General features: G+C 35.8%; 1 protein-coding gene across 1 annotated transcript in view; it reads right to left on the reverse strand.

Moving 5' to 3' along the window:
* Positions 1-12,519, reverse strand: part of ADAMTS19 (ADAM metallopeptidase with thrombospondin type 1 motif 19) — a 214,333-nt gene that overhangs the window by 151,040 nt on the left and 50,774 nt on the right. Inside the window, exons 5-7 of the mRNA XM_081825619.1 lie at positions 5,860-6,032; positions 4,086-4,169; positions 3,243-3,400 (exon numbers count right to left, since the gene is read on the reverse strand). Of these exons, the coding sequence (XP_081681745.1) occupies positions 3,243-3,400; positions 4,086-4,169; positions 5,860-6,032 (415 nt within the window). The remainder of the gene's footprint in view (positions 1-3,242; positions 3,401-4,085; positions 4,170-5,859; positions 6,033-12,519) is intronic.

Consider the following 12,519-nt stretch of genomic DNA (forward strand, 5'->3'; position numbering starts at 1 on the left):
GCTTTCTATGCTCCATTACGAATTAACATCACATAAGTTGTAAAGCAGGGTTGAAATTCATTTTTTTTCGCATGGTTACCCAGATGTTGTAGAGTCATCTCATTGATAGACTATCTTCCCATCACTCAATTATATTGGTGGGTTTTTTGAGAGTCAACTGACCATATATGTATGGTTATATTTCCAGATTCTTTATTCCACTTCATTCATCTTTACCAAGTTTCTGCCCAAACCCCATTGTTTTGATTACCAAAGCTTTATAATAGGTTTTGAAATCAGATAATATAAGCCCACTCAGTTTATTCTTCTTTTACAAAATTGTTTTGACTCTTCTATATCTTTTCTTTTTCCAAATACATGTTGGAATCAGCTTGCCAATTTCTACAAAAAAAAAAAAAAAAGCTGGCACAAACTTTCATTGAGATTATAGTGACTCTCAGTCAATGTGAGGAAGATGGACATCTTGATAATATTTAGTCTTCCAATAAATAAAAACCTTTATTTAGATCTTTAATTTCTCTCAGCAGTGCTATGGAGGTATCATTTTAGAGGTTTTACACATTTTTTTATTTTTCTTATATCTTTTATGGTTTTGGAGGTTACCATAAAATTTTTCCAACTGTTCATTTCTACTATATATATAAATAAAATTGTTTTTATAAATTGACTTTATATTCTGTGGCCTTGAAAAATCCAGTTATAACTTCTGGCAATTTTGCTGCTTTATTTCTTAAAATTTTCTTTGTACCGAGGTGTATCATCTGTGAAGAGAAATGCTTTTAATTTTTTCTTCCCAATATGTATACCTTTCTTTTTCTTTTTCCCACCTTATTATACTGGCTCTGATCTTCAGTACAAAACTGAATAGAAGTATAAGAGTGGACATCCTTGCCTTGCTTCCAATCCTAATGGGAAAACATTTGTTTTTCACCATTAAGTGTGATGTTAGCTGTAGATATTTTTGTGTATACATGTGTAGATACCCTTTCATAGATTAAGAAAGCACGTTTAAGAATTCATTGAGAGGGGCACCTGGGTGGCTCAGTCAGTTAAGCGTCTGACTCTTGATTTCAGCACAGGTCATGATCTCAGGGTCCTGATATTGAGCCCGGCACCAAGCTCAATGTTCAGCAGGGAGTCAGGCCTGCATCAACCTCCATGCTCAGAGGTTCTTTCTCTCCCTCTTCCCCTCCTTCCACTCTCTCTGTCTGTCTCTTTCAAATAAATAAATCTTTTTAAAAAGTTCATTGAGAATTTTTGTTGATACATACATTAGAGATACCACTTTTATTGTCTTTTGGACTCATTTTTTTCTGATAGGAAGTCAGTCATCGATCTTAGGATTGTTTCCTCTGTGTAACGTATCTCTTTCTCTGGCCAATTTAAAACTTATTTTCGGTACCTTTGGTTTTCGCTCATTTACCTAAGATACACCTAGGTCTATAAGGGTTATGTTTTTTTTTTTCCATCAATTTGGGAAACAATTTTGCCATTACATCTTCAAATAATTTTTCTTACCCATTCTCACTCTCTTCTGTTGAGATTCCAATTACAATACTTTGAACGGTAAATGCAACATCTGAACTAATTCAGGGTCAGTTTTTATTGACTACTTTTCCTTGACCATGGGTCACATTTTCATGTTTCTTTGCTTGGCTAATTTTTATTATGTTTGAGACATTGTAGATGATAATGTTAAAGAGATTCAGGATTCTGTTATCTTCCTCTGAAGAGGGCTGACTCTTGTTTCAGAAGGCAGTTCAATTACTGGCAGGTCACTCTGAACTTAGCAAGGTTTGAGTTTATTCCTTGGTAGGGAGGATCTATCTAAAGCTCAAGATAATTCCCAAGCTTCTGTAAATTGGTGAGACTCAACCTCCAAATTCTATCTTCCCTAATTATCTTATAGGTGCTTGGTTTCAGACTTTGTTAGGGTAGGTCAGAGTAGACATTTCTCCAGGTCAGTGTCCCTACTATGAAGGCTCGGCCTTCTTGTTTTCTCAGCTAAGTACCAGGAGTGATGACAAGGTATTAATAAAGTTGCTCCACTCTTGTGGCCTGAATCTACTCAATTCCTAGCATCTTTTAAAAATCTAACCTCCATAGTTATAGCACTCTGATGCTTTTGGAAAGTTCCTATCTATATATATTCAGACCAGCCTTGCAAAGTACTCACAGATGGTCTACACATGGACTTCTTGGCACCATTCCTTGCATGGGACCCTCATCTATGGTATCCTCAGCAGGACCGCTGTGCTTTACCTAGATTCCAGCTTGCTGCACCAAAGAATTGTCCCAGCAAGAAGCTGGGTTGACTGTGGGGCTCACTTAATAAATTTTCCTTCTTTCAGAGATTGCAGTATTGCACTGCTCATGCTCCAATGACTAAAGCATTTGCCTCATGAATATTCTTCAGTTTTATCATTGTTTATTGTATAAGTCCAGTAGCAGGTCCACCTACATAGCTGGAAGTGGAAGTCCAAGTGTGTTCTTGCAATATATTTTTTTCACCTTTATGAATAATTTATAACTAGAATAGTTTTTATATAATTCAGCAGCAAGAAGCTATCATGAAGTCAATAGACCCAATACAGAAAATCATGGTTAGATGTTACTATGTATTCTGTGATGTGAAATGTCAATACTATTGATACTAACGTGCCAGAGAATAATGAATTACTAGTCATTTTTAATAACTCTAAGCAAGAAATTTATTATTACTAACATAGAGTGCTCTTATAGAGTATATTGTTGCTCATTATTTCACCTTTTTATATTTACCCTTAATGCTGCATTACAAATATGTGTTAGTAGTAGGGACATTCACAATGTAAACAAAAATTAATTAGCTAGAGGTTTAATTGAAACTTTTTTCTCAGATGGTAACATTAAGTTTATAAATTGCTGAGTTTAACATATTGGGTGCTTTATTCATATGGTGATGACTGTTGAAGTTCCACCAAAATTCACTTATCATCATCAATGGCTATGTCTTCATATCAGAAATTGAGGGTAAAAATCTTTTTTGAATTAACTAGCCAAAAGTTTTGTCAATATGCCATCCAAAATGTGCCTGTTCAGAAATCAGTTATTATAAATTGAGGGAGATGACAAAAATCATTATGCCAAAAGTTTTTTGGAACACAAAACCTGGAATAAAAGCATTCTCCGAAGAAATTAATCCAATTAACAGCACAGCCATCAAATTAGGAATGTCATTTAATTGGCTTTGGAAAATTTACCTTGTTATAAGTATAGCTGCATCCACTGAAGTCATGTCCTCTCCCCAGCTTGTTGACATCTCTAAATGTATATCATTCTTTTTGCCAAATTCTTCGTGCTGCCACTTACAAAAACTCTCTAGCATTTTCTCTCCATGGTGCCCAATATATAGACCTGCCTGCAAAAGAAGATATTTCACTTTAAGGCAAATTATTCTCAGATATACAAAAAACTAAAAACTGAGGAGACATCATGAATTACTAAAGCAGACTGCTGACCATAACAACATTAATTAGAACCTGGAAGACATTCAGAATTAATTTAGCCTGAGCTAAAAATCTTGAAACTTTGTGAGGGTAAAATAACTACAAAATCTGTTCCATACTATTCTGAAAAAGAAGAGCAGTGTATTAAAAATGTGGAACTTTGAGACTTAAATGACTTAATTATTTCTACAACTTAGAAACAAATGTTTTCCAAAGATCTAGTTAAGCAGCATACTAAAACAGTACCACAGAATATTCTCTGTCTAAAATGAATTACAGATAAGAAAAGGTTTCAAAAGCACATGTTTAAATAAGAAAATAAAACTGTCATTAAAAATCACTTTTAAAAATTACATCTTGGAAAGTTAAGGTCTGTTGTCAGGAATCTTGGAAACTAAGAACATTCCATTTTTAGAATAAAACTGAGGTATTAACCAAATCTAAAGGCCAGTTTCATGTATAGTTTAAGGGACTTAGTGGATATTTCTGGATTTTCAAGTCAATAAAAAACATACTCCTCACATTCACTTTACTTAAAAGTACCTGAACACAACTTCTCACCCACTTAATTGAACAAAAAACTCAAGACTTTCTTACTGGAGTTTCATGGAGCAGAATAAGCTTTATCACACGAAGATTGACCTGCACACCAAGACTCTTGTGTTGGAAAAGGTTAAAAACCTAAAAACAAATAAAAATAAAAATCCTAAAATAAAACTGAAAATCATATTTATTTTCTTAAGGCCCAGACATGGGAGAAGTCTCAATTTAGTTGAGATTATATATATATATATATATATATATATATATATATATATATATATTAAATATATATATATTTTAAAAACATTTAAGTAACTTTAAAATTAGCTTAATAGGCAAGAATAACTTAGGTAATTCATTTTAAATACCAAGAAATTTAGACCTAGCTTCTGAGATACTCATCACAGCCTTGACTGTCCAGGCATTTCAGTGGGATACAGAGGGAAGGATGGCCTTTCACAATACTGAAGACAAGCATTTTAGTAACTAAACCCTAGAATTTTTCTTAAGACCACAAAATGCCAGTGTCCTCCTTTCTTCTGAGAAACAGTCCTGAAAACTAAGCCTGCATTATGCCACTTCCCGATTCATTCCTCGGAGTATTTTTTTTCTCTCCCCAAGCTAGCTGCCAAAAAGGAAAAGGGTTTTCAAAGCTCTTCTCTTCAATGCTACTCAGGAAGACAAGCTTGCAGGCCACTGTTGATTAATGGTATCAGATCCTCATTATAACTGTTTTTCCCAAAGCATGGTGTGTGTAGTAATGCTGGAAAGCAAGGTGAATTTTTATGTGGTACCTTGATTTTTTGTAAAATATGGTATTGGTATTTTTTTAATTTGTAATAGAATGTAAAACCAAACCTCTACTTTCAGTTCTAGAACTACGTAGAAGAAACTGAAGTTGGTAGGCTTATGTTAGTCAACCCAGTAAAAGAATGCTGGCGGAGCGCTCTGGGGGTAGCTGAACATAGAAATGACACAAGTGTGGGAAAATCTGTTCACCACTCAAGTAAGCCAAATAGTAAAAATGAGCAAAAACAGTAAAAATAGAATTTTGTGAAACATCATATATTTACCCTCGAATCAGGGGTGTCTACCCTGCCTTATATGGTAACTGGAATCATAAATGGACATTTGCCTTTGGTTTTTATTTATGTTCATTCTTCCCTAAGAACCACTCTTCACTCCAACCTTCTAATTCTGCCTTGCAGGAGGTTTAACCAGCAGGGTATGCAATTAAGTCAAAGGATTCATTTGGTGGTAAACATCTGTAAGATGCTAGGTACAAACTAGATTTTTGCAGTCCAGAAATTGTTAACTGAACTTAGCCACATGTGATCCAGCTGCTTAGAAACTGAGCTATCTGCTATTAGGTCTTACTCACAAACTAGTATTATATCTGACATCAAATTTTACATACCTATGTAAGAGCTCAGTGGATTACCAACCTCCACTTTTGTGCCACCCCATAATACTTTGGGTGGGGCCACACATACAAAGAAGTATAACATTTCTAATTTCAGCAAATGGCCTTTTATAAGAGAATGAAAAGAAGGGCATTAAAAAAAGGGAGAAAAGACTAACAGAGAGTTTTGCCACATCAAAATCAACAATAAGAATGGTTTCTTTTACTAGAAGATGTGAATTATTATTTTGATATCTCTTTTGAGATGGAGCAATTTGGCATACCCAAAGCATTTTTTTTTTTACTGATGTCAGTAAAAGAAAGGAATAGTAATGAGTTAATTTTTAAAGAATGTCATTATACTCACACATTTCTTCCTTAGAGTTTTCTTGAAAAAATTCCAAGCGCACTTTAAAGTTTGCCTACCATATTTAAGATGGTTAGAATGAATCTCCTGGCAGCATCTGCTCCATGATAGGAAACCATTGCTGGGTCTGCAACCACTATAGTCTCTATGTTGTATTCTTGAGGTAATTTGTATGAATATCGTTTCCCTCTTCCACTTTCTGTTTTTTTTTTAGATCTAGGTCTTCCTTTATCTGCAACACAAAAATGGATTTTCCAATGTGACTCCATATTAGCAAAGCGAATAAAAAATTCCCATTTCTTCAATAATTCTAAGAAATGTTAACTTAATACCAAAATATGCTGCTGATGATACAATGGTGAGCAAAAAAACAAATAAGTTCCCTGCACACATGGAATCTATAAGGGCATCTGGCTTTGGAGCATGACTTTGGATCAAACAGACCAGACTTCTACCATTTATTAGCCCTGCCACTTGGGAAACTAATGTCACTCAGTTAGCCTTGGTTTCCTCATCTGTAAAGTGAAAAACAACGACATCTACTTTCTAGTGTTGTTGATGTCTTATAATAAGATCGCATTACTCAAATTTCTAGCACAGAGTAAATAAAATAACCCAATAAAAAAAAATCACAATTTTCTTTTTGAAAACAGTGACAAAATAAAGGTCTACTTGCAGAAATTGCTTTAAGTGATTGCCTCACACATCCTCAATTCAGGCAGAGGCCCTTAATTACTAAAACATTATGCATGGGTTACAAAAGACTGGGTTCTGTCTTCCATCAGGATCCCACAGTAGAAGGTCCTTAGGGAAATAAAGATTCTTCAAACAGAGCCAACTAAAAGCAGTAACCACAAATAAACATATTTATACATTTAAGTGCATAAAATTAAAATTTGTTTATTAAAACATGCCACTATCAGAATGAAAAGCATGCCACCAAGTGGGAGAAGATAGTTACAATACTTTTCCATAGTAAATTAAAAGCTATTCTAAATAAGTAACAGATAACCCAACTGAAAAATTGGCAAAAGACTTGAACAGCCATTTCTCACACACAAGAAAAGACATCCAAATGGCTAATTAGCATATGAGAAGGTGCTCAGTCTCATTAGTCTTCAAGGAAATGCAAATTAAAACCACAATTAATTAAAATACTAAAATCCCCAGAATGGCTAAAATAAAGAGATGATTATATTAAGTGTTGACAAGAATGTGGGGACAAATGGAAGTTCTATACACATACAGGCTGGGAGTTTAAATTAGGATAAACACTTTGAAAAACTGGCTAGCAGTAACCACTAAAGTTGAACACTTGCATACCCAATGATCTAAAATATATACTCATCAGAAATGCATGAAAACCACATGTACAAATTATTCACAGTAGTACTATTCCTAGTAGTTCAAATAACCATCAATAGTATAATGGATGAAAAAATTTTGGCCTATTAATACAATGGAATGTTCTAGAGCAAGGAAAATGAACCAACAACTGCAATGTGCAAGAACATGGATGAACCTCACAAATATAATGCTGAGCAAAAAAGCCAATTACAGAAGAGTAGGTAGTATATGGCTTCCATTTATAGAAACAAAAACTGGGAAGATGTGATATTAGAAGTCAGGATAACAAATATCTTGGGGGAAGAGATATTAGTGCTTAGGAAAGGGCATAAGGGGGACATCTGTGGTGCTAATATTTTCTATATTGTGATCTGAGTGTTAACTACATAGGACAACTTGGGGATATTTTCATTTTCATTTTGGGAAAATTTAGCAGTTGGACACAACATTTGTGCAACTTCCTGTATGCATGTGATACTTCAATAATGAATTTATTATTTTAACAGCTTTATTGAGATATAATGTACATGACAACACATGGAGCCATTGAAGTGTACAATTCAATTAGTCTTAATAAATTTCTGCACTTGGGCAACCATCTCCACAATGCATTGTTAAATCACTGATTACCTGTTCTGCTCCTTGCCATTTATCAAAATTCTGTTGATGCCCCTAAACTGCTACCACCTCCTTTCCCAAACTTGTACTTGGGAGCCAACATCTTTATTATATTCTTTACTATAATTTTAATGGAATCCCTAGAAGTAAACATGGGTGTTTAGTAGACTCCCATGGAGATAAACATGTGTGTTCAATTGGTCACGTTTTCCTGGGTGTCTCTAACTTTGTTTTGAATTTCAAAGTATGTATTCTCACAGTTCTAGCCCATGATGGTAGGTTCTGAAAAGTTGCTTTCTTTGAGTCCTGTTCCAGGTACTGTGGCCTTGACCTGTCAATTCAATTCAAGGCTATTCCATTCTACTTTGCAGACTATCTATTCCACCTTTCTTGCCCTCCAACATCTTTTCATGGTGCCAGGATTAATTTATACCTTGAATTTCTGCATTACTGCTTCCCTTCTATTACTGACTTCTAGGGCCAACTGAGTTATCTCTGAGATCTAACATGAACTATATCCCACTACCATTGTTGGAAACTCTACTGTTCTGAGATATCTTCATAATTTACACTTTCTCCTTTTCTTCCTAGCAGTGACCCAGACTGAAGTCTATTTAATGAACAAAGTTTTATCCAAATTATCAAAAAGATTAGTTAACTAAGTAAACAAAAGTGTTATAAACACAAATGCAAAGACTTCCTATTTAATAATTTCTTAAAAAGGCATTATGTCATGAAACACAACAATGTTTAAGAACAAAAACCACAGAAGCCATCTGCAACAGGACCACAAGAGTTAAAAGTTCACTTTATGGATCCATATTTAGTAATTAACACCAAAGACCTTGATGAAAGACAACATAAGAAATTGGTTTTATCTGTATCTTGAGGTCTATAACAATTAGGAATGAATTTTGTAATTTTTCTAATCATAATCTCAAACCTATCCACAGTTAGTATATTGTTGTATACACTTGTAATATTTAGTAGGAGGCATTCCTGCAAGTAGATGAAAAGACTTGTCTTGGCAGGGTCAACACCAAATAAACTAACTATAGGGGAGAAATATATATACAGCTCTCTTACAAGGATATGTCACTGACTTTCTATGTGAAAATCATGCAATGGTAGGAACAGAAAGGATGAAAAGATAGGCAAAATATTAGAAAGTAGACATCATCACAAGGAAAATTAATCAGACTTAGGGGAAGAAAAGGGATGTGGTTAGAATTATTCTCCTTTGTTGCTGTTGTTATTTGTTTTGGTTTGTGCGGGGGTAGGGGGTTGTTTAGCTTTTATTTTTGAGTGACTAGGTAGATAGATGGTGGAGGATATCAGCAGGGGAGTTTGGGAAGGAAGATGATGGGTTCAGCTTTAGATTGATTAAGTCTGAAGTGTCTGAGAGACAGCTGAGTACCAGTGACTAAACACCTGGCAGGAGAGAGGTTAAAACAGGGATTGGAACTAATCAATGTATAAGTGAGGTTGAAGCCATGGATTTGGATTATATCACCCTTAGGAAACTGTGTGGTGCAAGAAATAGAAGAGGAGGAAGCCCAAGGAAATGCTTACATTTCAGGGGTGTATATATGGAAGAAGATATGCCCACGGAGGAGACGGAGATGCAAGAATAATAAGACAAGAAGAAACCAAGGGAAGAGTTATAAAATGAGGGGCTTTTGAACTGTAGAAAGAATGGTAAGTAGACAAAGTAAGAGAGAGAAAAAAGTTTCCTTTATCACCCCAGCTAGTGACCGCCGTGTTAGCTCCAATCTGCCACAGTGCTACATTCTTATTTGCATGTTATATTTAAATAGACTACATGGGGGCGCCTGGGTGGCTCAGTTGGTTAAGCGACTGCCTTTGGCTCAGGTCATGATCCTGGAGTCCCAGGATCGAGTCCCGCATCGGGCTCCCTGCTCGGCGGGGAGTCTGCTTCTCCCTCTGACCCTCCCCCCTCTCATGTGCTCTCTCTCTCTCTCATTCTCTCTGTCTCTAATAAATAAATAAAATCTTTAAAAAAAAAATAAAAATAAATAGACTACATGGAACATCCTAGAATGTTTCTTAAGAATCTCAACTAAATGGTAGACTCCATCATACCAGTTAACCATTGTATATGAATCATGCATATTGAAGTAATCTTTTTATGAAGTTGTTCTCTTTGATGGCTTCTTGTCTAGTTGATACCACACACTTCCAGTTAGTGAAGAAATTTTAAAATGTGTAGTCACCAATGCTCAATGTGTGCTCTCCATAATGCCCGACATATAATGACAGTAATCTCCACAACAGTTACAGATGGCATATGGAAACTATTTCTGGTTAAGTTAACTCTAAGAATAGAGGTTATCTCTATGTCCTGCTCAAATAGATCGGTGTTCTTCAGTTCTACAAATCTCCTTCTTGCAACAGTGAGTCCTAAACATATCCATAAGTTTTTACTAAAATGTTATTTAATATATATTGATGTCACTTGCCTGCTTAAAACCTTTCTGCTCCCATGTAAAGTCCTTACCATAGCACACACAATGAAGTCCCTTCAGCATCTAGTTCATGACCACCTTTCCAGAGTTGTATCTCATGTTTATACTGCAGCCATTTGGCTTCAGCTCCCCCCCGTTGATGCTGTCTCCTGCCTTCATACTTTTGCACGCATTGCTCCTTTTGCCTAAAATGTTCTTCCCTGCCTAACAACATGCACTAAAAACTTCACAAAAGTTTTTCACCTTCATACGTAATCTAATTTAATTCTGACAACAGCTCTGAAGTTCAGGTATCACTATCCCCATTCTGTATACTGTAGATGAAGCTTTTGAGAGAGAAAGTCTGTCTTCCAAAGTCGCACAGCTAGGAAGCGGTAGCATAAGTTCGTGAACGTAGGCGGAGACTCCAAAGTCCACTATCAGAATCTGCACTCTCTGTTCCCTTTTTCCCCAGAGACATAAGTCTGTAATCAGGATAAGTTTTACTTGATCTTTGTGGCTCAGTCTCCTGATATCAGTTTCTTGTGTACTGACTGTCAGAGTTCTTACCATACTACAGTATAATTACTTACTCACCAGTTAGTAAAATAATACATTGGTTGCCTCTTAAGAATAAGAGCTGTGCCATTTAGCTCTATATCCCTGTGAAGTGACTGGTCATGCTTGTGTTGCAAATAAAGAAGCTAAGGTGCGGGCGCTTGGGTGGCTCTGTCGTTAAGCATCAGCCTTCGGCTCAGGTCATAATCCCAGTGTCCTGGGATCGAGCCCCGCATTGGGCTCCCTGCTCCGCGGGAAGCCTGCTTCTCCCTCTCCTACTCCCCCTGCTTGTGTTCCCTCTCTCATTGTTTCTCTCTCTGTCAAATAAATAAATAAAATCTTTTAAAAAAAAAAAGAAAGAAAGAAAGAAGAAGCTAAGGTGCGAAAGTGGAAAACGGTACGGAGGTTCCACAAAAAATTAAAAATAGAAATACCACCTCACTCAGTAATTATGCTGCTAGGTATTTACTCAAAGAAAATGAAAACTTGAAAAGATATACTTACCCCTATGTATACTGTAACATTGTTTACAATAGCTAAGATATGCAAGCAACCGAAGTGTCCATGGAAAAATTCATGGATAAAGAAGATGTGATATATATCCAATGGACTATCACTCAGCTATAAAAAAGAATGAGATCTTGCCATGCATGGCAGCACAGATGCACCTAGAGGGCATTACGCTAAGATAAGTAAATCAGATAGAGAAAGGCAAATACTATATGATTTCACATATATGTGGAATCTACAAAAGATAACAAAAAACAACCAACCAAAGAAAAAATCAAACAAACCCACAAACAGACTCATAAATACAGAGAATGACCTGGTGGTTGCCAGAGGAAAGGGGTGTGGGGTGATGGGTGGAATAGGAGAGGGGATTAAGAGGTACAAAAAATAATAAAGAAATAAATAAATGCAAAGTACAGCATGAGGAATATAGTCAATAATACTGTAGTGACTCCGTATAGTGACAGATGGTAACTACACTTACTGTGGTGAGCACTGAGTAACGTACAGAGTGTCAAATCACTATGTGGCACACTTGGAACTAATGTAACATTGTATGGCAACTATACTAAAGTAAAATTTTTAAAAAGTTTAAGGGAATTGACAGAATACCGAGCTGGAGAAGAGTATCGAGCTGGAGTGAAACCAAAGCTATGCCTTGGATCCAGCGGGGCCTCTGGCTCTCAACCTCATGTGCCTTCTCTCTATTATCTTTTATAGAAGAACACAGCAAGTCATCCTAAAGGATGAAGTTTCCTGTTCAGAAAAAATATTCATGAAGTCAATACATAGAAACATAATATACCTAAGCATTAAAATGACGAAGGAGAATAGTGCAAGGACCAATCTGAATACAAGGAAACTTTTTGATTCCATGGCATGAAGGCAAATACTGCAACATTATCCAAAGTTGAATCAAATTTTTAATATGTTAATACATCAGCCTGAAGTAAAAAGGGAAGAGCTACAATTAGACATATTGGTATAAGTAAATCAATATTTTATTTCACATATTGTTAATTTTAAAGCCATTTTTTATTTTTTATTTATTTTTTATTTATTTATTTATTTTTAAAGATTTTATTTATTTATTTGAGACAGAGAGAATGAGAGACAGAGAGCATGAGAGGGAGGAGGGTCAGAGGGAGAAGCAGACTCCCTGCCGAGCAGGGAGCCCGATGCGGGACTCGATCCCGGGACTCCAGGATCATGACCTGAGCC

Source organism: Leptonychotes weddellii, chromosome 7 (assembly GCF_054177405.1).
Source record: "Leptonychotes weddellii isolate Sample4059 chromosome 7, ASM5417740v2, whole genome shotgun sequence".
Classification (NCBI taxonomy): Eukaryota; Metazoa; Chordata; class Mammalia; order Carnivora; family Phocidae; genus Leptonychotes; species Leptonychotes weddellii.